This window comes from Papilio xuthus, unplaced genomic scaffold (assembly GCF_000836235.2).
Source record: "Papilio xuthus unplaced genomic scaffold, Pxut_1.1 DF825928.1, whole genome shotgun sequence".
Lineage (NCBI taxonomy): Eukaryota > Metazoa > Arthropoda > Insecta > Lepidoptera > Papilionidae > Papilio > Papilio xuthus.
The window spans coordinates 7,602,124-7,629,611 of record NW_013532721.1 but is presented as its reverse complement, the minus strand read 5'-3'; the positions used below and the strand labels follow the sequence as shown (position 1 = coordinate 7,629,611).

Sequence of the window (27,488 nt, the reverse complement as noted above, 5' to 3'; positions counted from 1 at the left end):
ATTCCTCCTATTGTGTTCCCGTTATAGATATAATATCGAATGACTTTTCCGCACGAATAGCCGCTCAAACCGCAACTCGGATACATACAAATAAATTCTTAAGTGCTACAAACCACAACGACCTTCATCGTCATAATCAGTGCTAACAGATTCTATGACAAGTCGCTGCATAATATGTTTATTGCATACAAGTTGTCAGAATATTATAAATCCTTGATACTATTAAGGTCCTTTTATTGATACAAACACAACGATCATTGCTCCTAAATATGAGTAATTGCGTGTATGATTATTAACTAGCAAAAGTGGTGTTTTAGAAAGGCTCGCGAAGATTTTTCCCTTTTAACAATTTGTAAAATATAGATATAAAAATATTAATAAAGGGGTATATTAGGGTAAATAGGATTCTTTTCGCTCGCATTAAAAATCTACATCATCATAAGACTTGCCGGGTACTTACGAGTGGTATTTTAGAATCATAAAACCTTATTTTGATAAGATAAAAGACATATAAAATTTAATAAATAACCTTCAAAACATATCAAGGACAAGACTTGTTGCTCTTTATTTCCATGTACATGTAGTCAACATTACAGAAGCGGTTTGTGTAGAGATAAACAGATCGGTCGTACTGCGCAGAAGCAGTGCGTCGCGATTATCAATAACAGTCGCTCTGAGTCTCGCTCGAGCTTTTGCATGTGATGCAAGAACTCTGATCAGATGAACTATATATAACTAGATACTGCTACTAATATAGTAATCCAATCTGAAGATTATTTACGCGCTAATTGGGTAAAATTGCTATTATCGTACTCAGTTTTTAGAGGAAGAGCCTTAGGCCGCGGCGACGACATTTCGACAAGCGGGGAATACAGCGACGGGCACGTAACAAGCGGAAGCGGAGTGATGCTTTTGTTTATATTGTCCTGCTCCGATCCGCTTATCGCTATCATTGTGCCGTTGGCCTTAGTGTAGTTTTAGCTTGAATAATATACTACTTATGTGTTACATTAACCAACTCTCCGATGCAATAGTAAAGACCTAAGAAAAATTACTCCAGTTTGTTTTATATTGATTATCAATAAGACGCTGGCCAAGCGCCAGGCCGGCGGTTCACAATCTGGCGGCATGCCAGCACAGACGAGACAGATTCCATCAGATAAATCATGTTATTTCTAAATTCTTAGCGAATTCTAGATTGAAGCCAGACATTGCAAACTTTACAAATCTTGACTTATATATATCTAAAGGCACGCAATGCAATGCTTCTTTTCTTCCGGTGTTGCGGATATCCATGGGCGTTGTATCATTTCGCATTAAGCGATCCGCTGTTTAAAATCAAATAATGTATACGCACCTTAGTTGTGCGCAGTAGAGTTGATGCGGGATGGCGGTGAGCACGCCCGCGCCATCACCTGTGTCGTTATCGCATGCGCACGCGCCACGGTGCTCCATGCGCTTTGCCAGCACCTCTGCATCTCGCACGATCTGACAGAAACACAATGAAACATTAACAGGTGTCGGTGCGTGACATGGTTCAAGTTCCTACTGGCTCTTTGTACCCACTATTTACGACATTCAGTTTATTAAGTAGTCTGTTAGGGTACATTTCTTACACTAAGAACACTCCCTTAGTGCACACAAACAAACTCTGAGTTTTCTGTTAGTCGTAGAAAAAACGAGATGGGTGATTCAAAAATGACATTCATAGTAACCTAGACCTGGTAAATGTCATTACAAGGATTTGTAACTTTAGTTTTTGCGTTCAAGTAATAAAACAATTTATTGCAAGACTAATAATAGTTCATTCATCGAATCATCACGTTTCTTTAATGATACAAAGTAATAATGTTTCAAAGAAATTTGTGTCTAACATAAATAAGTATTATGGTTTTGTTTTTGCACAGAGTTAGATAAAAACTGAACATTAGACTTTTTGACATCGAATTTTGGTCAAAGTATTAATAAATTGATAACCAAATGATACAATTCTTATTCATATGGGTGTTATTAGAAAGACGTTACCTTATGAGAGCGCTTCCCGTCGATAGCAACCACGAAGCCAACGCCGCACGCCTCGTGCTCGTTCTGTGGGTCGTACAAGCCTTGCTTTTGCGGCCCTTCCCACTCCATACCTGGACACACAAAATTAATTTTATTTATAATACTTTTTTAATCAATTAATGGCAGTATGCAGAGATCTAAACAATTCAATAAGCCTATCTGACCATATCAATATGAAAATCAAGGGATCAACATGATTTGAATGACATCCATCTTAAAATTAGTTACACCGATTAATTACAATGAAAAGGTCATATATATATATATATTTATACACCCACAATAAACACCCTTATCTTAGTTGAACAATAAAATAAACAAAGACCTTAATAAAACATCCTGTATACATACTACATGTTGATACAAAAAATATACATTCTTAAAATAAGCTTAGTTCATTGTTGTGATAAACTATTAAATTATACAACATAATAGTAATAATACAATTGCAACACATAAGCCTAGCGTACATTAATAATATTATAAATGCAAACATTTAAATGGACGGATGGATGGATGTTTATTAGAGGGTATCTTTAGAACGGCTGCATGTATCTCACTGAAATTTGGCATAGATATAGAACTTAGTCTAGCTACTAAATAAGTTAATTTTGTGAGTAGAGGGTTTCGTCAAAACCTAGTTATTTTTAATATGTCATTGTAGATGTATACAGAATGGATCATAAATCAACTATATAAACTAACAAAAAAATAACTTATCATGGAAATTTACTGCAAATTAACTTCATAAAAACAACTAAGGTATATACAATTTAAGTTTATATATGTATATATAAGCATAAATGATCTTTATGAATTTATACTTAAAAAGGTATATCTTTTGAGAGTCGATAAATACTAAGTACTATGTTTTAAATAACAAATTTGACATTTTCATTTAGGTATATATGAAAAGTACTGCAATATTAAAGGTGGGCTCCCAGACCAGGTTTTTATATCTTTGATCAGGCTTAACGTGTATTAAACCATTAACTATGAAACAAGTTATAAGCACAATCAGAAAGTACAGTCATGGACATTAATTTCCGGTAAAATTTTATGTGATGCTTACATTAGAATTAGGTTGAAGACTTGTCAAAGTACATATGTGGTTTTTGCTCTTATTGCGACAATTTGCTGTTAGATTTTCAATCCTTATTGGGAAGCAAATTTAATTCTTTGATTGTAGTTAACGGCATTGACTAAGACATTATCAGTTTGTCCTACAAACATACAACACAGAGGAGCATTGTGGTTCAATGAATTTAGTTTATTTCAATACAATAACATTGGAGTATATTTATTTATTATGTAGTACAAATTAGATAAGATAGTTAACAATAAATAAATGACCAAGAATATAGATTATGGCAAGTTACTGTTGGATTCAGATAATATCTTGTCATGTTCCATTTAGCGCAACGGAAAAAAAAAATAAGGTACATAGTGGTCAGTTTAATTTTTTTTCATAAACTTATAATTATTTCTCTTATTACTGTACAATGTATTGAAAGCTGTTGTATTATTTGTTAGTTCTGTGTGACCTCAAATGTAAATTATAATTTAAACATAGAATATTTTGCTGTATGCTTTAGATTTCAAATAAAAAACTTTAAATGCTTAAGTAATGATCAAAATAATACACAGTCAAAATCAAGAAGTTATTTTTTATAGTCCAATCCCATTACAGTCCAGTGGAAAGAAATAACTTTTTAGTTGTAGAGAAAATATACAAATACTTTCACAACAGATGATAAAATATTTGATAAGAAGCAGTCAAAACAAATTCCGATAGGATCAAATCAAAATAAATAAATTATAAACAAACTACGTTTTATATTAGGAGGAAATAACAAAAGCAGGTGTTAAGTTAGTTACATTGATTGTTAACAGTTATTTAACTTTATTTTATTACTTTTATTGCTTTTAATTCATACAACGTATTGCGTATTGCATTTGCCATTTTTTTTTGTTTTGACCGTATCGTCCATTCATTTTAGAAATAATGTATGTATGTAAAAAGATGTTTCTCAACTACGTATGCTATTTGGACTGCATTACACGATACCATACACGTGGAACGCAATACGCCGGGAGGGTTTTTGCTATAAGTGTATAAATAACTAGGTAAATTGTAAGTGCATGCAAAATTATAGTTACCTTAAGGTAAAATCGATGAAGTTATAAAACAGTTTATTGACCACACCACGTCAAGTTCACACTTTCACTAACTTAACGTGTGTAATAAACGAAAGTTTACATAAAATCACAATAGAACTGTAACACTGAAAAAGCCGGCTTGTCGTAGTGACCCCCTTTAGTCGACTACAACGGCCGGTGGTGAGCGATTAACTGAACTGTTCAAAATTTCCAACCAATCTCCATTGAAAGAATGATTGGTGAACTGGGAGTGAATGATAAAATAATAACGCTGATTGGTCGAAAAAATATTCAGTATTGCCAGTGGCAATTCTATGATTAGCAATGAAATAAAAAATATTTCCTTCAGAAAGAACATTTGGGAATTATGAAAAAAAATTTTTTTGCATATTTTAAATAGTGGCGAAATACATTACACTATGAATCTTCGGTATGTAAAAATAACCTCCATACAATTTTGGAAGTGCAGTAATATAAAGTGTAGGAAATATTTTTTTTATTTTCGGTGGTATAGTTATTTCTATCAAAAATCTTATTCCTCACTCAAATTTATTATTTCATTTTTTAAATTATCCCCCATTATACGCAAAGTAGTCAAGTCCTAGCAACACTAACTTGTCATTGAATTTCATCATTCATTCTATTATAAAGTACCGCACAGATTGGATAGATTGGATTTTTAATATTTTCAATAGTTGCGAATGAGTGTTTTTCAATTCAAGCTGGAAATTAAATTTAGAACAGAACAGAAAGGTGTACAGTAACGTTTCGCACATTATATTGTTTGTATAAAATCCCGTATTGTTAAACGATACGGTTGCCTCCTATTTCCTTTGGTTCATCTTTCTTCTTATCGATACGTTTTTCAAAAAAGCTGATATTTTCCTATCTCATTTTTTTTATTTGGGCTTCATTAACATTGAGCAACAAAAAGCCTACAATTTTTTTAGTCTTGTGTTAGTGAAGCGTACAGCATACTTTTAAAACTCAATAGTACTTATAATTTATACAGATTGATTTGCATAGTTGCACCCCCTATATAGTTTATTTTAAAAGATTGTATTACAAGCAGGATAGCTTTTTCACGTACAATGAGTGTACTCCTTTACACCGTAACGATAATTTCATTCACAACACCTTCATTCAATCGTAATCAAATGTTTTTATTCAGTCTACGATCTTAGCGCGTACGAGTGGGACGTAGAGTAAAAGTAAAAATTCTCGTAAAAATTGTGCGAAATATTTTTTTAAGATAATTCACAACATAGTGTTCGCAAGATATCTACGAATAAATCGTTAGTTGCTTAAATTACAAATTTGTTTTGAAGAAAAAAAAATTACGAGAAGTTTACACAAATAACTTTCGCTTATAAAATTTTAATTACCACTGGATTTAATTGTGAAAATTACAAATCTAAGGAATACAAAATGAGTTTTAGCTGCTTGAGAAATGTGACGAGGTGTGGTATGGTGAAAGTGTCCCCATCGGGCGCGCTGGTTTCGAAACTCTGGGGACCTTGTGTCGCAAGGGAGGTTCAGACGAGTGCGCCAAAGGCCGCGGTGGCTCACGGCACCAAGCCGGACTGGAACCGCGCCGTCAGCGAAGCGGAGAAGATTGTCGGATACCCTACTTCCTTCCTCAGCCTACGATGGGTGCTCAGCGACGAAATAGCGAACGTTGCTCTCCATCTTAGGAAATTAGTTGGCAGTAACCATCCACTACTGAAAACTGCAAAGTATGTCACGTTCACTTTCCTTCAATGTACTCTTAATTTCTAAACCCTAAACGTCTACAAGCACTTGATGATCTAACTAGTGATTTCGCACTGTTTATTGGCACTAGGACACAACTACTTTCAGAAAACTAAGGTCAAAACATGTTTTGTTAATGTTTCGCAGTGCGAACTCTACGGCATGTATCTGCTTGATGCTACGCAATGTATAGTTCAAGTACAGTTCTATATGACCTTCTTTTTTAGTCATTAGTTGTTACGTCGCAACTGTGATGACAGCCCCATTGACCACCTTCGCTTTTAATAAATAGTCATTACAAAAAGGATTATGGCTTTTAAATTCATTCTATTATAAGACTTTCCGTGACTTTATTTCGTTAATAATACAAAAGGTCTTTTAGTCAATTAATCTATGACAGTATCCTAAATCACAGTATTATTTGTAATGCAATTTTGACATATCTTCGGCGAAGTTAGCGTACTCTTTTCATTGTAATGTAAAGAATAAGTATGGTATTATTTTTTATTGCAGATAAGCATATTGCTTGCTGAATCGCGATGCATTTGCGTTTTTTTTTTATTTATAAAACAGATTTCTCCTTCAGCAGCATTCGTGCGTTCTCTTTTAAACATTGTTTGCGTATCTGTATGAATCTTAAATATAATTAACAAAATACATTTCATATATTTTACTATAAAAACTATATAAATACTTGTAATCATATATTTATATAAAGTTATTAAAGTTTTTTAATTACATTATTCATTATTTAAAAATTATGACATTGATTAAAAATCTGATAATGAGTTTGTAGCAAGAAATAAGGCAGACCGCGAATTGGTTTAAATAAGCTGTTATAAAGGCTAGAAAGTTCATGACAGAGTTATCTAAAATAGCTAAATACTTGGATTTAATATAGTATAAGATCATGATCGGTTCTTACGATATGTATAAAATTAGTTGACACACTTTTCACAGATTATCAAATATGTTCTTCCAGACTATGTTCTCTATATCCATGCCAAATTTCAGCTAGTCCATGCACCCGTTCTGGAGATACCATTCGTCTAAACATTCGTATTTATAAAATTAGTAAGACTGTGCAGACTTTGAGCCTGGATGGTTTTGAAACTTTTTTACAAATATTTGTTGACACTTTTACAAATTTCACTGTAGTGTGTAATGACAATGATGCATGTCATCGACACGGCACAGATTCTGTTCACAAGTTGCAGAACCAGTCGCAAACTAGTTCGCAAAAACTCGTTGATACGGTACAAGTACTTATCTAAGTGACGTCGCGTCTAGTAAAGAATTTACGGTTTTTATATCAGGGCTTTTCAATGATTTACAATTTTTTTTAATATATTTTCCTTTCTACAAAAGTATCGTTTTTTGGAGTCTTAGAACATTATTCCTATATTAGTTCTTCCGTAAAGTATAAGCGAAGCTATTCCTTTACGGACTAACTACTCTACTTAATGGGTTACTTCATTTCGCGTAGTTTCTCTCTAGGGTTTTCTCAAACATTTTTCTTTGCAGTGCGCCAATGAAACTGCAAAATATAAGTGTATAACATTGTGTTCAGGAACTTGATCTACAATGGCAAGAACAACATGCAGGCGTGGGGGTTGATCGTGCTGTTGGTGTCAAAAGCGGCTGGCCACAGCCCCGAGATACCCGACATGGAACAAGACAAGGCCGCCGGTGTATTGCACAGGTACCTACAGTTAAACAGTGGTCACTTTATATAGCAAATATATGGCAAGTTACATGAAGTACAGCATGAAAGGGATAACTATTACGTTATTATAAGTATGTCTTCAGTGAAAACCATCTCTATTCTTTATCTAACTCCACTACAGCCTCGGAGGCTGGACTTGGACGGGTAAATTTCTCCAAATCGTTTTTTTTTAAATTTAAAATACTTGTTCCATGCAGTCAACGCGCTCTAGCAGAGGTGACGGAGATGATCCGAACTTCGCACTTGGTGCACAAGGGCCTGGTGAATATGAACGCGCCCCAGGTCGGTCCCGGCGGTCCCGGCGGCCCCGGAGACCCAGACGACATGATGTTCGGTAACAAGATCGCGCTGCTCGGCGGCGATTACTTACTCGCTAACTCCTGCTCAGAACTCGCCAATCTTAGGTAAGCCATTATTTGTATTCATACATCGAATCTATATCCATACATCCATACATCGTAACTTTTGCCTTTATAATATTAGTAAAGTAATTAGTAATAATATATACATACGAGTATAATAAATAGTATACTTTAGTTATGAAGTCTCATCGCCGCGCCGGCTGTTTGATTTTAAAACCCGACGTGCGTTTGAATTTTTATTATTTGCTTTTTAAGTCTATGTACATATACATAGGTACACATTATTACATACGTTGTGTACGCGTGTGTGTAATTATTGTTGAGCTGTGTATATTCAATGAGGTGTAACAATTCACTGTCAGGACGTTTACTTTGTACCCAAGAATCACGAATTTTACATTGCACATTGATTTAGGTATATGAATTTTCATTAAAAAATACTATTAAAGGACAATATATGTTATTTGAGTACTGTTATGGAGCGTAAATATATGAAAGAACTTTTGTCTATTTAAACGTTCGATTCCCACATTCGTTTGCTTTCGAAAGCTGGTTGAGAATTGTTAAATTTAATTCTGTGAATTTATATTGGCATCATTGCTTCTGTGAAATATTCAGTTTCTTACTCGTTAGTGATTATTGTTAACGGGTTTTTTTATAATTATTATAAGAAATACGTAATGTTCACACACACTTCAACAACACAGTTACATTTCATCAAAATAGTAGTATTTATTTAACTAAGTATTAAGCCATTTGCTTAGTTTTTTTAAATCAATTAGATTCACAGTTGAGTCATAAAACTTCTACGTTGCCAAGTTAACCCTGCAATTAACATTTTGATAACGCTAAGCTTTTTTTTACAGCAGTAAGAGGTTAAGGCTCTTAACCCCGGTCTCAAAATATAGAGACATTTGTCTCTTATTATTTTCCGTACTCATTCCATTACGAATACGTAGAAGGGAAATTGAACGATTGAAAGGTCTATGTTAACTACTTCCTTAACCTTTCTTTAATCTATATCAGTTTAACTCATTGGACCTTTTACATGACGTAGGTTAATGATCTTTGTTACCTTTTGTATTACACATAAACGTTTTTGCAATGTAACGGAAAGGTTAAAGTGCTAACTGGTCAACGTCCGGTTCGCCTTTAGTGTGGGCGTAGGGTTCAAAACGTACAAGGCAACGACAACATTCTCCAGATTCTTCCGATATGTCGCTTTATAATATAACGAGCCTTTATTAATTGTACTACAGCTTCATATTGTATTCGAAAAGACTTTAAGGTCTTTTCACACTGAATGTAAGGTTGACAGTAAAGATTTTTTAAGAGCGCGGCAATGCCCCCGCCTAGCTTAAAACAAATGAAACACTTTTTTCTCGAACATTGGAACAGATATTTAAGATATCTGCTGTTTATTTTTTTTTTGTAAAATAATATTTAGTCTTATGGATAAAAAAATAATCAAAAAATCTTTTATGTTTTATCTGTGTAGTGTGGAAGGAATCTTTAGGTTGGCAGGTCTGCGTATAAATGGCGTCAGAATGATTAATACTTTTAAGTGACCGATTAATTCTGATTTTTATTTAACTTTTCGTCGGCTCTTAAACGCTTGACGAATTTCCGGAGGCATTTATTTAAATTTTCTGACCCTTTTTTACGAAATATATTTTCACTTTAATATGTATATGGAAAGGACTGTTTCTTAAAGGTCTTTGTTTAGAAAAAGTTTTGTTATATTAATTTATCTTATTTTCATTTTGACAATATGATTGTGATTGCATTTGACTAGAAATTTTAATTGTAATGTCAATTTACAGAACACAGTTAAAGTAATTAAATTTAATTGATATTTGATAGAGTTTGTCGTTTGTGATAAGACAAGCGTAAATAATAACATTTATTATTGTAATTGTGTATTCAATTTAAACAAAATAAATATACCGAGAAGTTTGTACTGTCTCTTCTATGGAATAGCTTGCCCAGGAAAATAGAAAACCTCAATCGCCTTGATTATAACATCATACTATATACTCAAGGGAACAATATTAGTAATTTTTTTTTATAGCGAGGTGTTTTATGTTCCTGGCCATGCTGTAGTTAAGAATTTATGAAAAGTATAAATAAAAAAAACCGACAACTTTCTCTTAAAGCGAGGTTATTCACATATTCGGTCATTACTTGAGAAATTTTAATTACCCAATCCAAAACTCGGCGCGATGAAATCTCATGTTAATTTTGAACTAGATACAGAATTCGCTTTAAGATTTAGATTTTATTCATTCGTTTGTTACTTAAAAAGTGTGTTGTTGATTTTTAATGCAATGTAGTTTTTCTGATATTCAAGGACACTCTTGAAATTTATCAACAAATTTCAATTCTTATATTGTAGAGGAATTGTTACTCTGGCTAATCATTTTTCTTTAAGATATTAATGAATGTCTACCTAAATTTATAATTCCTAAAATATTGGACCTATTTTTATAAGCAATTTCAATTCCAATCGATCATATTGTGGCTAGTGCCAAAATGACAAATATCATTAACTATAAAAGTACTTTAGTAACGCAACTGTAATAGTATTTAATTGCAATGCTAATAGGTTTTAAATATAAATAGAATTGAACATAATCAGTTAAAGGTCGTTGCGATAACGTTGCGGTTTTTGTCGCACGGACAATTACCATTTCAAGTTTGAACGACTTATGGTCTGTGAAAGTTAGACCTCTTTCTCAAACTTGTTTTTATCGGTACTTCTTTGAAGTTCCATGCAAGTCATGTCTCTTGATCAAAGGAAGCTTGTTAGCAGAGATAGCTTCATTTCTTGACATACATTCAATCCAGACTTGATTTCTTTATTTTTGATTCCACTAAAGTAAGCAACTCATATTAGTATCCTTGTTTTGGATACTGCATAAGGCTAATATTTCTACGTACCTTGAGTTCCGTGATTAAGATGATTGCAAAATGGTGTGCAATTTACCCGAAGGATGAACATGAAAAGAAGGTTGCCACTTACTGTGAAAAAAGTTGGGTTTTCATGCACTTTAATGACCGGATAAACACAGATATATATGACCCTGGTATTTTCCCATCCCTGGGAAACAAAATGATACTTTTACTTGAACAATACACAAGGAGATTGATTATAACATGACCTTATATATTTCCGAAGAAAATATTAATTGTTCAGTTTAATTTTAATTTTAAATTAACTTTTTATTTTACTATTAATATTGTACAGGTAAAAGTTATTCCAATAATGTAGTGTATGAATTGATGTATACAATGTGTAAATTTAAAATTAAATTTAGTAAAACAAGTTTTTATATATTTATATTTTACTTGTAAATGTGACCACCCGTATTTTAAAAATAAATATGGACATGCTGTATAAGATTTGCAACCATTGACCTATGTTTGTTTTTCAATGTGGCACATCTGCATCACAATGAAGGTGTTATCACATATTTTACAAATGCGAATGTTTGTATGGATGGATGTTTGTTAGAAGGTATCTACAGAACGACTCAATGGATCTCTATAAAATTTGACATAGATGTGGCATGAACATAGTCTGGAAGAACACAAAAGATAGTAATGACTTCCGCACGGCATAAGTCGCGGGCGATGCGCAGCCAGCAGTTCATTATTTTTTAATAAAGTCCAAGACACTTTATGGATCCTTACCATAGGGCTGTAGAACTAAAGAAAAGGCATTCGCTTTAGCTTTGTCTAACTTTTAAGTCCACGTCATGGGCGTTGCAGCACCTTTCTAATTTGCCATCGCATCTTTCCTTGTGATTCGATTAGCATCCTCTATACCCATGTACTCAGGTTTATTGTGAGTCTGTAATGCACGTGTATGAACTCTCCTTTATCAGTCGGTTTTAATTACAGAGAATGTCGGCTATAATTAAGTCCTTTTGAAAACTTAGCGTAAGTTAAGTTCCTTAACACTTACTTCGACTTAATACTTAAGTTGGAAATACTATAAATAGCAGTAAATTGATATGACATATATGATAATCGCAGAGAAAATTAACATTAAAATTTACGAGTTAACATTGCACAGTTCGCAATTACAGTTTAATAAAACTTACATCCGTAAAAGTAATTACTGTACATCTGTACACGCACATTTTTATTATCTCCGTAAACATTGGTACAAAGTGCATAATCTTACTACAAGTAAGGTTTCCAGTAAGGCCTTTGACCTGTTTATTACTACGCTTGGTAATTCTTAATTTAAATTGTACCCACAATTAGCAAAAGTTTATTAAATCCTTGGCCTACGGCACCGAATACTACGTACGTACCTACCAATCGTATTATATAATATATATAATACGATTGGTAGACTACAAGATATATATATATATATATACGTGTACTTTGTACTATGTAAAGTACACAGACTACAAGATAATAAAGAATTTTAAACGTAGACGAATAGTAGTTACAAGTCAACGCGTCGATGTCTTTTCTAGGGTACGATAATCCCATTAATGTTTAAAAAAAGTTTAACGCATTCTGTTTATGCAAAGGGTAATCCGAATGTCTTAATGTAATATTTATTTATTTTGTGATAGGAACCAAGAGTTGGTGGAGCTGATGTCCTCTGCGGTGCGGGACCTGGCGGAGGCGGAGTTCTTAGGGGAGCGGGATGAGCAGAACAATCCACTGCCATCGCGACCACTACCAAAAGACCACATGGAGGCACCATTAGGTAACTATGATAAATTATTATGATAACAAGTTAATATGTTAAAATTAAGTATCCCATACGATATTTAAGTCGGGACGGGATCAAAGAAAACTTCGCACTTTATTCGTAAGTTTTTGTCTAAATCTCCGGTAAATTAATCAGATTATGACACTAGCATATTTTATTCGTATTTTAATCATTGCTATAAAGTTAATAAAGATTCAAATCGCAATAAATGTTTGCCGTTAGATAGGAAAATGTGTATAAATAACGTCTGCGCGTACTTTTCCATGTGGTACTAATTCATGTAGTTATTAATCACAAAAAAGTTTTTATTATCAACACAAGCGCATGACCGGTGTTTGTTCAAACGCACCGGCCATGAGTCAGCTGCAGACTTTCACTCCGGCATTCGGGTGTCCAGTGTTCGCGCAGCCGCGGCTCGGATCGCTAATATCATTAGCGATTCAATAACCTCGAACACGTAACGGAACGAATTATAATACTGTTGTAACTAATCTTTGTTTTCAAAATATAAAATTTATTACTATAAATCAGTAAAGCTTTTTAATTGGTCGGTTTATAATATTGTCGATTGAATTCAATACAACTGTTTTAGAGAATTAAATAATTACTTAGTACTATAGAGTTAAAACTTTTAAAGACTACTAAAGATTTTATATAAACTTAAAAGAATTATTTAAGTAATGTGAAATTTAAATAATCAGAAGTGTTAGTTTTATTATTTTATAGGTTAAGGAACGTACCCATACTACGTGAACCGTTTAGGAGGGGGGGGGGGGGTTAGCGGGTCAGGTTTTTGTGACGTAGTCGTTAGTTGTTCTTTTTCATAATACATTATGAAAAAGAACAACTACTACACTAGTACTTTTAGTATGCATGCAGTCTTAAAAGAAAATAGGTCACATAGTATGGGTATGTTCCCTTAGGTTAGATGAGTTGTCGGCAGTTAGTTATAGTGTTGTTTAGCTCGATGTTATGGCATAAACCAATAAATGACGACATTTTAAAAAGGCTAGAACGTCAATAAATAATGTAAATAAACGTAGAATGTCAAAGGTATTACAGTACTGTATACTTTCGATTTCTCCGTCAACAGTAATGTCAACATGACATGAATAGCTTTGGAATAAGTATATTTATATTTGAAATTAACTATTATATTTAAATACTTGTTCGTGTTTTAGGTTAAAATGATTGTGAAAGAAGATATTTTAGTTAACTAATTTCTTAAGTCTAATTAAATAAGATTAATATTATTTTAAATAAAGGTTCAGCTTTGGAAAATTATAATTGACCAATCCCTAGTCTTGTTTATTTTTGGTACACCGTTATGGTTGAGCGGTTCTATTTGCATAGGAATTAATGTGCCATCGCACACATCCTCCATCCGTGTCAATATGTCAACCAGCCAACCTGTTGTCTGCACAGAGCATTGAAGTGCAGAGACATCAATAAGTTGATTATTAGATGTTTTCTTCTCAATTTTGGTTATACGTATAATTAAGTATAATATACATTTAAGTTCAATATTTCCATCCGAATAGGAGAAATGCACAGAAAGAGGATATTTTCCCTTCCTATTCGTCCCCCTCTCTGTCCATCTAGAAAAGGAAGATTTATATTTTTGTTAATAATAGTCATCAAATCATATAAGTTTACCCAAGTTAGAGGTAAAACAATATTAATTGGTTAAACATTAGTCGGTTTGTAATAAATATTACAATGGTTAAATATTAGTCCGATAAAAAGGAAACCCTAGTGTAAGCTCTGTGTATAGCTGCTCTGTAACAAGCACAGTGACACGGAAAGTTAGATGTGTCGACGAAGACGACATTTGCGTGGTTTCGCTTTTACGCATGACAAGATGTTTGATATCTCATACATTAACACGACGTACGCAACGCTTAAGTTAATGTGTTTTAGATATTGATTATGTCAGCTTATTCCTATTTTATAATACAATTTAACTCTAATTTATCAAGTTTATCTCAATAGATATTTTACTTTTACAAATTGACGTCTTTTATCGAAGCAATTCGGCCAATCATGTCTTTGAGCCGTTTATTTATTTAAATTTAGGTAATACAGTTTTAAACTAGCAAAATCCTTCCCATATGTTGATTTCTTAAATCGTTATTACTGGATTTATAACTTTATTTAATGCTATTTATTTCTTTATTGCTTTCCTCCTTAAAAAAATACCTTAAGTAGATAATTTCTTATTTAGGGGATAAAAAATTTCTGATCTCATGTCTTCTCACAGCTTGTATGTAGTTCTAGATTCAGGAAAAACCTGCGTAGACGTGTGGTCGTTTCGCCATTAAAATTCTCCATTGTGTGCCATCGTAAGGAACTAACTCGGCCGCGCCCTGAATGCGAGGTGTGCGTCTTATGAATACTAATATATCGACAAGCCATCGCTATTCTCGTAGCATTTATAACCACGTTGATATCGATCACTGGATGGACACACTAACATATTTTTACTCTGAACTTTAATAGTTAATAATTTGAAGGGATAAAATTGAAATTAGATAATATAGTAAAAAAATTGGTATTATCGATAACAATGTTCACACTATCATACATGTTTTGCATACGTAATTATAGAAACCTAGTAGAACAACTTTGTTGACACACTAATGTTGTGATACAACTTTAAGCGGTTATTTAAGTAAATCAAATACATGGAATATTTCCTATATAACTGGTTTAAAGGTCCTCGATGAATCATATTATGAAACATAAGTCTATCTTTACTTCTTCTCCCAACAGTTCTCACACTGCAGAATAATTTCTATGATATATGTGTGTGTCTTGCAGAGTGGGAGTGCGTGCTGCAGCCGCTGCCGATGGGCGGTGTGGCAGGCAGCGCGCGACGCGAGTGGGCGGCGCGGCACGTATTGGCGGCCGGGGCGCTGCTCGGCAAGAGCTGCTCAGCCACGCTCAAGCTCGCCGGACATGCGCCCGCGCTGCAGACACAGGTACAGAGGAAATCAAATATCTTGCTAGCTCGGAACGAACTGGAAGAACGAAAGGAATGCGGCGGAAGGTGTACTGCGTTTGTCTAATTTTGACTCAAAAACGTTGTGGTGGGTATAGCTATGTTGCAGATGTGGCGCGTTCTTATTTTAAATCTTTTGTGTTGCAGGGTTATCTATTCGGCTGCCACCTAGCGCTGGCATGGCAGGCATTCCTGGATCTAGAGGCGTTCTCTGGGCCGGAGCCGCGCAGCTTCTCGCTGGTAGGGGCTCCGCTAGCTTTCACACTGCAGGCGCGACCTGAACTATACGAGCTGATCGAGCAGGGACGCCGCAGCGTGCACGATGTTGACTACCACAAGGTTAGCTTCACTATGTTACATAACATCACCATATTGCGAACTAACGTAATGAAAAAAAACAATACCTCGATCCATAGACAGGCGTCAAGTGGAAGTAATTCCGCGTTTCGTCTTATGAGTACGTTTCGGAGGCATACTTTTAGTTCTCTTTCCTTACTCAACCTTCTCTTATAAGTAAGCGATGGAAAGGGGAAATGGATGTGATGGAGGAAGGGACGCATGGGAAGGGAAAATATTTTCATTGTGAGCGCTTCCTCCTTCATCGAATAAAAGTAAGGATAGCATCTGTAATTGCGGGTGTCTATGGGCAAGGGTAGCTTCGTCATTTCGAGGAATTAATGACCGCTTGCTTCTCTGTCATCTTATAATATAAAAAAGCATATTTCGGCTCTTAACATGATCGACAACACGGTTATAATATGGTTGTTGCGACAGTTGTACGAGGCGGTGGTGGCGGGCGACGGCATTGAGCAGACGAAGCAGCTGCAGCGCGAGCACATCCGCGCCGCCAGCCACGTCCTCGACAGCTTCCCCAACTGCGACGCGCGCACCGCGCTCGCCAACATCATTGTCGCCATGCATCCCTGAACACACGACCACAAACACTAACCTCTATATGAACCACTCTTAATCAACACTTTTAATCGTTTAATTGTTACTGGTATTTTAGCACATTTAATACCATATAAAACCTTTTTGATGTGGTGCTAATTAAATAAAAAGAAATTATTAAATATATTTTTTATGTGAAAAATTATATAATAAACTTAACTAAAATCCAAATGGTATGGATTTGGGTATAAAAGTTGTAAGTCACAATAAAAGAAAGTATTTAAGGGTTTTTAAGTAAAAAACAATAAAATGGCTAGATAATTTTATAGTAAGTTAAATTTAATCTCTATATAAATCCTCTTATTCAATATAAATGAAAAGAGTTACCAAAAAGGTGCTAAAATAAAAAACATTAATTTTAAAGCTCTCATAGATAAGATCTATATTATAATCGTATAATTGTTTTTTTTAATTACTTAATTTTTTTAAATCCACGTCGCTGTATTATTTGTTTTACCTGTTTGTTTTTTTTAAATTTTGTGTTGGTTTACGTTCGGTTGAATTTTTAATTGTAATTTAAAATTTGTTATAATGATGGATTTATTATTATTTTTTAAATATTTTTGTTACCAAAATAGTTTGTAATCTTAATTATAAGAAATGCTTATATCGTTTTGGTTGTATGAGTTTAAAAAGTTTATATTTCTATACTAAATTCCATCGAAAAAACAATTCTTAAATTATCTTTTTAACTGTATCTCTTTTTCGTTAATGTTACGACATTTATGTTTTGAAAGATAGTTAAGCCAATACAATGTATTCAGACGTCATTATAAAACTTTCCGTCCAACGTTTTAATAAAGACTTATTAGTTTTAATATGAAATGTATACATACTTTTTTAAAATAAATTTTATATAACTTAGTTTCTCGTATTTTATTAATCAATCCTTTACTAAGAAAATTAGGTGTAACAAATAATGCTGCAAAAGTTGATATTCATGCCTTACGAGCTAATACGACACTTTTATTTTGTCACAATTTTGTTGAATATAAAAGATGGCCAATTGAATTTTAACCCTTAATTCGACGAAATTTTTTGTAGCAAAAAAAATGTTTTTTTTTTCTGTAAAGTCATACTTACGTAATTTTCTCTAAACTAGTTCAGTAGATTTTTTCTAATTAGTTCTTCGTCAGACTGGACACCGTCGAATTAAAGGTTAAATCGCGTTACCATGGTAACTAAAGTGATAGTAATAAGTAGTATAGATCAAAGGTTACTAAATAAAACAGTCATTTCTTTTTTAAATTATTGTATTAATAAATAATGGTAGTTCTATTTACATGACACATTCTTTTGTTTTGGCAGAAGACAATAAAATATCGTTACACAAACAGTTTCCTTTGTAACTCAAACATATAACGAACGCCGCGTTTGAGACACATTTTCTTAAAAATTACTTTCACACGCACATGTGAATTATAACGCGCAAACTATGTCAGTGGAAAGGACAACGTTTTTTGGTTAAAATATTCTCACAATACTGGTCGTTTTTGGCTTTATCTTTTCAGCTTAAAATAACAGCAAAGGAACAACGGCACAGACTCGTGATTACGTACAACAGATGAAAAATATTAAAAAAATAATATTAATTTTATCTGTGCCGCGATATGGGCACACTGAAAAAGGACACAAGCAGTCAAGCACACGTGAGTTTACGCTTATATCACAGGTTTCTAGTGTGACCTAATTGATACATTCTCTTATATAATCCAATTAACTTGAGATTAACAATCATCTACTTTTTAAATTTTTTACTCAATACATGCATTCGTACAAACGACGTTAATAAATTATAATTAACACTTGTCATAAATTCAGCAACATCTAACAGTCTTTCGATCAATGGATAAACACAGTAACTATTATATGATATTTTCCGTATTACTAATTTTATTCTAATTTGTTTGTTCACGTAACGTCATCTGTACGAATGCTGTCTACAATACAAATGCAATTCAAACTGATCGAAATCGTTTCCCACAATATCAATCTCGAGGCAACTATTCACAACACGTAAAACGATTTAACCCTCAATTACAAAATGTTTTTTTTTTTAATTTGTAAACGTGAAAAATTCGCCGACATAATAATCCGTATACAATTTAAAATATGTTTTATTTGACCTGCTTCGATCACTGCTTGCTGGCACGTTGTTGTAAAAACTATGATTTATGAAAACGATATTGATATGTCTTGTCACACAAACACAATGCTCTGACAACTAAATGTAACCATGAGTTTCCACTGCCCGAACATAAACATATTCTAATTATGTTTTTATACAAGTTTTTCATCAGTGGAAGTCAACGGTTACGAGCGGCGGCTACGTATGGCAAGAGGGGCACACAGATAACGTACACAAATAATATCAGAATAAAATTTAGGCGATCAGAGACCGTTCGAAAAGTTAAGCGACATAAGATCGACGATATTCTGCACCATTCGTTATTTTTTTTTATTCAACTCCTACATAATAATGTACATAGACCCGACGTCTATTATTGCTTAGTTTTTAAAAGTTTTGCTCTGAAAACTTCACCTATAAATAATTTCACATTCGTCCCAATAAATTTACCATTCAATAAATACGTACACGTAAAAAATATAAACTATATCAATAGTTTAATCTTTAAAACAAACTTCTCTTAGCCTAATTATATATTAATAACTATTCGTCAGTATGATTTCATTCATTTTTCAATAATATGCCTACTTTATAATCTTTCCAAGCGCCTGTTTTACGCAATACTTATATTATAATTGTATTTTTTTATTTCATATTTTTCTTTAAATTATTGAACATAATTTCATTAAAATTATTAGTGACTAAACAATAAGGATGTTTTCATAAAATGCACACACGATTATGAACTAAGGACACAATTTAACAGTTTGTATATTCACGTCAACAGATGGCGCTGGCGGCAGCGCAGGCACTGGAGGAAAGTAAAGAAGGCTTGAACATGTCAATACAACTTAAATGTCGAGTCATAAAGCAAATATATTAATTATTAAAATCTACCGTAACACTAAATTATTACAAAGAAAATCATTTCATAAAGGTTCACGTAATACAATATAAATAAGTTAAATATTCTAAAAAGTTAAAAATACACACATCTTAAACCTAATAGAAAAGCACTCAATTACGTGTGTTGTAAAATGCATTTAGCGTTTCCGCTATGATTTTACTTGTATCATTAAATTTAAAATAATATGCCAAAACAAACTCCAAATAGAGGAATGGTTTCACAATAATGTAAAATAATAAATAAACAAACAAAGGTACAAAAATAGACACCGCGGTGTCCGGCCGTCACCGGCGGGTTGGGGCCTCTCTTTCCCACAAAACATGATGTTTTGTACTTTTGCTCTGAACAAGGTATACATGTAGTGTTAGTAGTTTATGAGATCATTGCATCGCACTAAATATTTATTCATAATGCGCTTAATTAGAAAACACGATAAAATATCCAGAATAAACATACAATGCATCTATTTTATACAAAATGTTTTTGTATATATCCATGGAGGTCGACTCGATATTGGTAAAATTAAATAGCACATGAATATACAAACAAAAGAACTACATGGATACGGTCGCTTATCTCATACAATAGATACTAGCGTAGTAACGTAAGACTAGTTGAAATGCGATAAAAACTACTAAATTAAAACTTAAATAACATCTTTGATTAAAACTCACTCGATTCGTCGAAAACTTATAATGTAAATCGGTAGTCAATTCCAATATAAATGTAATAAGAAGCTCGCAGGACCAGCTCTTTACGCGACAATAAAAAAGTATAATTTAAAAGTTTCAATAATAACCACTTAGTAATACATCATTTTACAACGTGATCATTGCATCTTTTATATTCTTATCCATAGAGATAAATTTCCAATTATCATCAGTATAATATCATAAGTAGTCAGTGGCTTTATTATATTCGTTTAAGCAACACTTGGGATGAATTCGGTCGACTCAAACGAATTGTGATGGCTTCGGTAGAAACCTAGAGGCGCGGTCGACAACACAGCTATGTTGCGACGTGACGCGGCCTGCGTCAGGTGGCCGATTCTTGGTAGGGGCCCGTTACAGTGCAAGGGTGCATTGGAAATAGTGTCGTCCATGACATTGTGGTGTGAGTATCAGTACGTAGCATGATCTGTCCGCTTTTCTTCACAGCGTTAGTCGCTTCTACGAGCGCTGCCAAGGAACTGTATCCTCCAGGAATAGCATCCTCATTGTTCTTCCATTTCTCCGGGCCCGGCGTTTGCCTTTGCTCGGGTCCCGGTGTAGACGCTGGCGAAGCGGAATTAGAATTCGGTCCCGGCGTTCCTGGTGTTGCAGGATTTAAACCAAGCTTCTTCAACCTCATTTTTTCTTCCCATTCTTCAAGACCATGCTTGGGTCTATTCAGATTTCTATGCTGATAAAAGACCAACGATATTCTAGTCGGATTTACTCTGTTAGGACTTTTTACAGCTGTCGTCGAGTGCATTTCGTGTTTCGCACATTCAAACAGTACGCTCCCATGACCTAAAGCAATGGCCACGCCGCCCATCTGACTATCTTTAAAACATTCCAGATTGTCGGATACTTCTGTTACTTCTCCGATAGGCTCAGCTTTTGGTGGTTCTGGTGGATACGGAATAGAAAAAGGAGGCGGGTACAAGCACCAATTAGGCGAAGACTGACACCAATTTGGACTTGGGTTCTGATAAAAATTGGGAGTAAAATTAGGGTTATATTGATAACCGTAGGAGTTATAACAATGAGAATTTCTGATCAATTCTTCCCTTTTATATTTTTCAGCATTGTAATATGCTAGACTGTTGTAATCGTTATAAGAATTTTCGTATGGATTAAAATGACCATACGGGCTTGGTGGAAATGGATACGCATTTGTCATCTGTGGGTAGTTACTGTACGGCACGGAAGTTTGGTTTCCAAAATTATTCTGACTTACAGGATGGAAGTTCCCAGCAAACTCTTGTACGGGTTTATTTGATACTCCCATACTTTGATTCATGTCTTCGTGGTTAATAGTGAAATTTCCTTGCGATGTTGGCGGCTGGGATATTGTATTGGTTCTGTTATCATATGGACTTCTATGTTCATAACCTTGGCTAAAATGAGGTTTATCTGATGGTGGATATGGCTTTAAGAACGTTGTATTTTCTACGCCAGCCAAAGGGTTGACCAGCTGGGATCGCGATGGCGGTCTTGCTTTTGGTACCCTAAATAAAGAATTGTCATTTTCAGCATTAGCTGCTTCTTTTGGTTTCAAGGGATCCCAGTTTTTAGAATCTGGTGATTTCCAAACACTTTTTCTAGCATCGGGCGAAATTAATGTGTCATTGCTTGGCGACTTTAATTCTGAGATCTGTGAAGGAGCAGGAGATGCTGGAGTACTTTGTGACTTCTGTGATATCTCCGTCAGGCGCGGCGAGTTGGGCATATCGAATTCTGGCATTTTGTTTGTAATATCGCCTATGAGACTTTGTTTATCGTTTTCCGATGTATTTTTCTGTGACATTTGATCTGAATTAGTTTCACTTCTATTTGAGTCGGGACTAAAATTGTTAGCGGGACCGTTGAGATGTGCCGTGGTCGAATCGGGATCCTCTTTTACTACGTTATTAAACATTTCTGCATTAGCAAAATCAGGCCATTGATTCGCTGGTGGGATTTGTTCTTGATTGGTATTGAATGGTTGGTCTCTTTTCTGCAAGCCAGAGGCAAAACTCGGCAGTTGATTGGGGTTAGGGTTCTGACAAGTATTTTCTATTAGGGGTGACACATTATTTGGATTGTACATGCTGTTCTGGTGATGTAAATTATAGCTTTGATCATAGGGATTGTAAGGAGAGTCTAGAACTGTACTAGAGATTTGATTACTTTGTAATTGGGCATCAGTAAAATTGTCGATCATCGACGCCATGTCTAACAACGCAGGATTTGATAAATTAGGGTTGATAAGACCGGAGGAATTGTTATGCATATTTGGATTTACAAATGCTGAGTTATATGGCGAGTTATTAGTGAAAGGTGGATTTGGTTGGTTCATAGCCGGAGTGTTGGCTCGGGGCGATGCGCTGCTTTGGGTTTTAGGACTTGCGTTATTTCTGTTATCGTTTGGTTGTGGCGTCCTCGGTGTAGCAGTGTTCTGCTGTTGCTTCTTCTGGTTGTTAGAATTCTGCTGGGTCGCGGTGTTCGCGGTAGAGTTAGCGTTGTCTGAACTTTCTTCATCCTTTCGTTTTTTACCGTGACGTCTACACGGTTGTAATGGCACGGATCGGACTCTCACTTCCATTGGAAATCTGGAAAAGATAATGAAATAGGTTAGTCGGTAAGCTGATTTCAACTACAAATTTAGCGATTAATTAAATTTATGAAAAGGTCGTACTTACTTGTCAAGTATCTGCAGCGCTCCACTGCGCACTTTGTCCTCTTGTCCGTCGACGGAGCCGAACTCGTCGGTGTTGTCAAGCACGTAAAGCGGCAGCACATGCAGCTGCTCATGCTCTGCGCGCGCCGGCCCGCGGTGTCGCGCCAACGTCACCACCGCCGTGCACCCGTTGTGCATGTTGTGCAGGTCGCGATGCGCGTGCGCGCAGAAGTCTATGCATGCTGTCACTCCTAGACGCAAAAAATAAATAACATGAGATTAATATATTATATGAATAATGCAACTGATAAATGTTTCCTGAATATTAATTTGAAACATTTATATCTATTGCAAAACATTTTATCCGAAAATGATACAATACAAACCGGAAAATGGTCGTCCAGGCTTAAATCCCAGGCGGCAGTCGGAAGCTTCTTTTTCAAATTGGCACTGATTCTCGAATGACTTGGGAGCGAGGTTCATGTAAAGTGGACTCAGTAGAGTAGCGAGAACATTCATTCTCTCCTCTATTTCCGCCTCCTCGGTTTTGACAGACAGACGAAATTTGCGCACGGTCTTGGATCTTGCGTATTTGCAGCCATTGTAGTACATCGACCATGAACAACCAAAACTGTATGAAGCGCCGCAAGTCTCTGGGTCCAGCCCTGGAATTAAACATTACGTAAGATGAGTAAAGACATCTAATCCAAAAGTTTTAAGTTCAAATCAATGTTACTTAAGCTTTCTGTTTTCTTTAACTACGTCGTTCGTATCGCGTCATAATCTAAACTTAATAACATTTGATTACTTAAGCTATCGTACAATAAGACTTAGGAAAGTGAAGAGTGAAGAAGAAATATATTATTTGAGTTACCTTGACAGGCGCAGGTTCTGTTTTCATTGGTGGCACAGCGCCGTGTGGTTGGCAGGCCGTACCGGTTTAGTTTGTGTGAGAGCAGTGTATAGTCGAGGTCAGCCTCTGACTGCGGGATGCCGTCCCACGCAACCAGGCACACCACGATCCACGCGGAGGTGCACTTGTGCCCGTTGCGGCACTTCACCACCACTAGAACTTTCTCCGTGTAGTTGGCACGTCTGATTATCTGTGGGGCGAATTTTGAGGTTTAATATTTAAAAAAAATAAACACATTGTTGAGTTTTCGTTTTAATTTGAAATTGTAATTGAAGAGGTAAAGAAATTTTTGGGATCCATACACTCACCCACTTTGCCATCGGGCATCCTTGAGCAGTTTTGCCCTCTTTGCCAGTGTAGCAGATCTTTTCAATCCTCAGTTCTTTTCCAGATAGTCCTGTCCGCGTTTCTAACTCTTTTCTTAATTCTGCCAAACTAGAGGCTGCTCCTGTAAAGTGATGTACAATGTATTTAATAAAACTGAATATTTGTAACTACATGGCTACCATAAAATTTACACATTTAAACCTCATTTTTTTTATTTTGAGTAAGCCCTTAATATAAAACAACAATAAAATTTGAATGTACTAGAATTCAAAATGAAATTGAAAAATATAAAATCATAGCAACAGAAATTACTTACCTAAATGAGTGTAGTAGCTGCCTGGTTCAGGAGGATTTTTATCAGCCGGGAAACAGTTACAATCAGGCACCTCTGTCCTCGAACTATTTCTTAGTTTTTCCAAATTGTCGAGATATTCTTTAGAATAATTAAATTGATTTTCTTTAGGCTTAGCGGTATTATCCGGTACAGGCGTACCAGGCTTAGAGGAATTTTTGGAATCAGATTTTTCCGTTGAATCAGGGTCGTCTTCTAATATTTCATCTTTAGTCTGTAGTCCTGGACAAGCTCCGTCTCTTAAGTGTTCGGGGGGTGGTTTTCTAGTTGAACCCTGGCGACAGCAAGAGTAACCAACTTCGTTCCTGATAGCCACTGGTCCTCCATCCCCAGGAAACATATAAGGCTCGTTCTTTGGAGGTCCATAATTAATGTTTTTATATATTTTATGTCCCGGGGGTGAATGTTCTGATTTGATTTGCTCAATGTAAAATGGTGGTTTGGGTTCAATTGGTATATTTCTTTCTGAATTGCCGAGGTTTTCAAATGTTTTATGTGTCTTTTGTTCGTAATTCTTGTTATATCTTTGAAAACCTATATTTTCTTGGACGCGAGGACTTTGAACAAAATTTTCATGATTTTCTTGCCTACGTTCAAATCCATAATTCTGGAAGTTCTGATAGGCTTGTTGTTTTGGGCCAAAATTTTCTTGTTTTATGGTAGATATTGGGGGAAGCACAGTATTTTGATTGGCCTTGGCCAAAGAACCGTTAGGAAACTCTCTATAAGTATTAGTTAAATTCGTCTCATTTGGCTTTTTGTACGTATTTTGACAGGAAGTTCTTACCGTCTCGGGTTTTATCCTTTCTTCCTTCTTGTACTGATAATTATCAGGGAATTCTAACTTAGGAATTAAAGGCGCATTAGGATGCCTGGATTTTGCATCATAAGCTTCTCTTTCAAAATGCTTTTTTTGTGCGCTTATCTCACGAGCTGAGGTTTGTTGGTTCATTTCAGATACTGGTCCTATAAGCATTTTAGATTGGAAATCTTTACTATCTTGTTGCGCAAAACTTAAATTGTCATTACCGAAAACTTCGGGATACTTTTGAGAATTGACTGTGGTTGTGAGATTTGAGTAAACATTATATTGACCTCTCATATCGGAATAAGAGGGCAATTTTTGTGCTTTGGATGCATTAACTGATGGAAAATTTTTGTCATAACTCCGCGGAACATCCGTCCCGCCCTCCCATACGTGGTGGCCACCACCTCCGAACTCGCTCACGCCATAAGCATGAGCTCCGTGGGAATAATTACCAGCTGCAGAATAAGCCTGCTCGCCTATGCGGTAATTATCTCGGAGATGGTGGCTATACGATAAAAAATGACCGGTAGTATTTTTATCGTCATTGGTGGAAATTCCACCTTTTCGGTCATCAAGCCCTCTAGGTGGGCCTTCGCCAGGATCACCTTTGTCCGGGGGTGTGTTTGTACCGTCCCGGGTATGGCTCTGCTTATTCAATATCATTGTTTTCAGTCTCGAGTTTAAGTTTACCCTGTCCGACTGCGAAAACATTTGTTGTTCAGACTCATCTTGTCGTGATTGCTGTAATTGTTGATTCTGAATTTGTTGATTTTGTTGATTCTGCATTTGAATTTGTTGATTTTGCAATTGTTGCTGTTGATTTTGTTGATGATGGTTTAATTGTTGGTTCATCTGTTGATTCTGCATTTGCTGTTGATTTTGCATCTGTTGCTGATTTTGCATCTGTTGCTGATTCTGCATCTGTTGCTGATTCTGCATCTGCTGCTGACTCTGTATTTGCGGCTGACTTTGCATTTGCTGCTGATTTTGCATTTGCTGTTGGTTTTGCATTTGCTGTTGATTCTGCAGCTGCTGTTGGTTTTGCATTTGCTGTTGATTCTGCAGCTGCTGTTGGTTTTGCATTTGCTGCTGATTTTGTATTTGTTGCTGATTCTGAATTTGATGTTGGTTCTGCATTTGTTGGTTTTGAATTCTTTGGTTGTGCTGCCACTGGCGTTGTTGCCAGTCATTTTGGTTTTGTGCTTGGTTGTTTTCCCTGTACTGTCCGCTATTGTAGGCGCCCGAATACCCGCTACAGTCGAGTGAAGCTCGCGGACCGTTGCTCCCCTGCAGGTATCCAGGCTCGGCGTTTCCCGAATGCTGTCCATTTGTTCCATTTTGCTCCTGTCTGTCTCCGTCATTGTTAGAATCTCCTGTTGCGCCATCACCGCTGTTATAGTCCTCCGCATGTTCTGTTGCGTACTCTGTGCGTTCGTAATTCGGTTGACTGACAGTATAAACGGATGCTGCCGTTGTCGGAACTGAGCTTTGGTATGAAATGGCCGAGGCGGGTCGGGAATCACTGCCACTTGTAACACCAGGAGTTGCAGCTTGGGCGTACTGCTGCTGGTACTCCGTAGCATAATGTGGAGCTCTCGGCGACGGAACAGGGGTGTACGCTCCGCGATTCGATGGTGGTCTTTGTGCTGGCACAGCCTGAACTCCAGCCTGGTAATAAGTGTTGTTAGTGACATCAAAGGTTGTCGCAACATTCTGGACGGTGTAGGTAGTGTTCGCTTGGTAGTGAGGAGACGTGGCATAAGGTGTATGGGCTCCTTGGTAATCTAATGTAGTTTGTCCTGTCTGAGTGGGAATTTGCTGTATGAATTGATTTTGCCAACCTGTAAATAAGCAAATGAGAATTAATTTGTAGTAAAAGTTATCATTAAATAGTATCAATATTATTTTCTGTAAATTTCTTTAATTTCAAACAATA

The 27,488-nt window shown here is 35.5% G+C and overlaps 3 protein-coding genes across 8 annotated transcripts in view; 1 reads left to right on the top strand and 2 right to left on the bottom strand.

Moving 5' to 3' along the window:
- The window catches only part of Gogat (glutamate synthase), a 38,918-nt gene extending 34,504 nt beyond the window's left edge, over positions 1-4,414 (bottom strand). For all 3 annotated transcript variants that reach the window (XM_013322410.1, XM_013322409.1, XM_013322411.1), the window contains exons 1-3: positions 4,225-4,414; positions 2,026-2,135; positions 1,358-1,488 (exon numbers count right to left, since the gene is read on the bottom strand). In XM_013322410.1, the coding sequence (XP_013177864.1) occupies positions 1,358-1,488; positions 2,026-2,133 (239 nt within the window). In that variant the 5' untranslated portion in view covers positions 2,134-2,135; positions 4,225-4,414. The remainder of the gene's footprint in view (positions 1-1,357; positions 1,489-2,025; positions 2,136-4,224) is intronic.
- A 991-nt stretch (positions 4,415-5,405) lies between these two features.
- Positions 5,406-16,858, top strand: Pdss2 (Decaprenyl diphosphate synthase subunit 2). The gene is made up of 7 exons (XM_013322220.1): positions 5,406-5,960; positions 7,547-7,678; positions 7,900-8,106; positions 12,660-12,796; positions 15,623-15,783; positions 15,951-16,142; positions 16,578-16,858. Exons 1-7 carry the CDS (start codon positions 5,653-5,655, stop codon positions 16,728-16,730), a joined length of 1,290 nt encoding a protein of 429 aa, XP_013177674.1. The 5' UTR covers positions 5,406-5,652; the 3' UTR covers positions 16,731-16,858.
- A 2,347-nt stretch (positions 16,859-19,205) lies between these two features.
- The window catches only part of Tet (Ten-Eleven Translocation (TET) family protein), a 96,422-nt gene continuing 88,139 nt past the window's right edge, over positions 19,206-27,488 (bottom strand). For all 4 annotated transcript variants that reach the window (XM_013322491.1, XM_013322493.1, XM_013322494.1 and 1 more), the window contains 6 exons: positions 24,709-27,393; positions 24,374-24,513; positions 24,027-24,255; positions 23,539-23,817; positions 23,175-23,403; positions 19,206-23,084 (listed from right to left, as the gene is read on the bottom strand). In XM_013322491.1, coding sequence (XP_013177945.1) covers positions 20,825-23,084; positions 23,175-23,403; positions 23,539-23,817; positions 24,027-24,255; positions 24,374-24,513; positions 24,709-27,393 — 5,822 coding nt within the window. In that variant the 3' untranslated portion in view covers positions 19,206-20,824. The remainder of the gene's footprint in view (positions 23,085-23,174; positions 23,404-23,538; positions 23,818-24,026; positions 24,256-24,373; positions 24,514-24,708; positions 27,394-27,488) is intronic.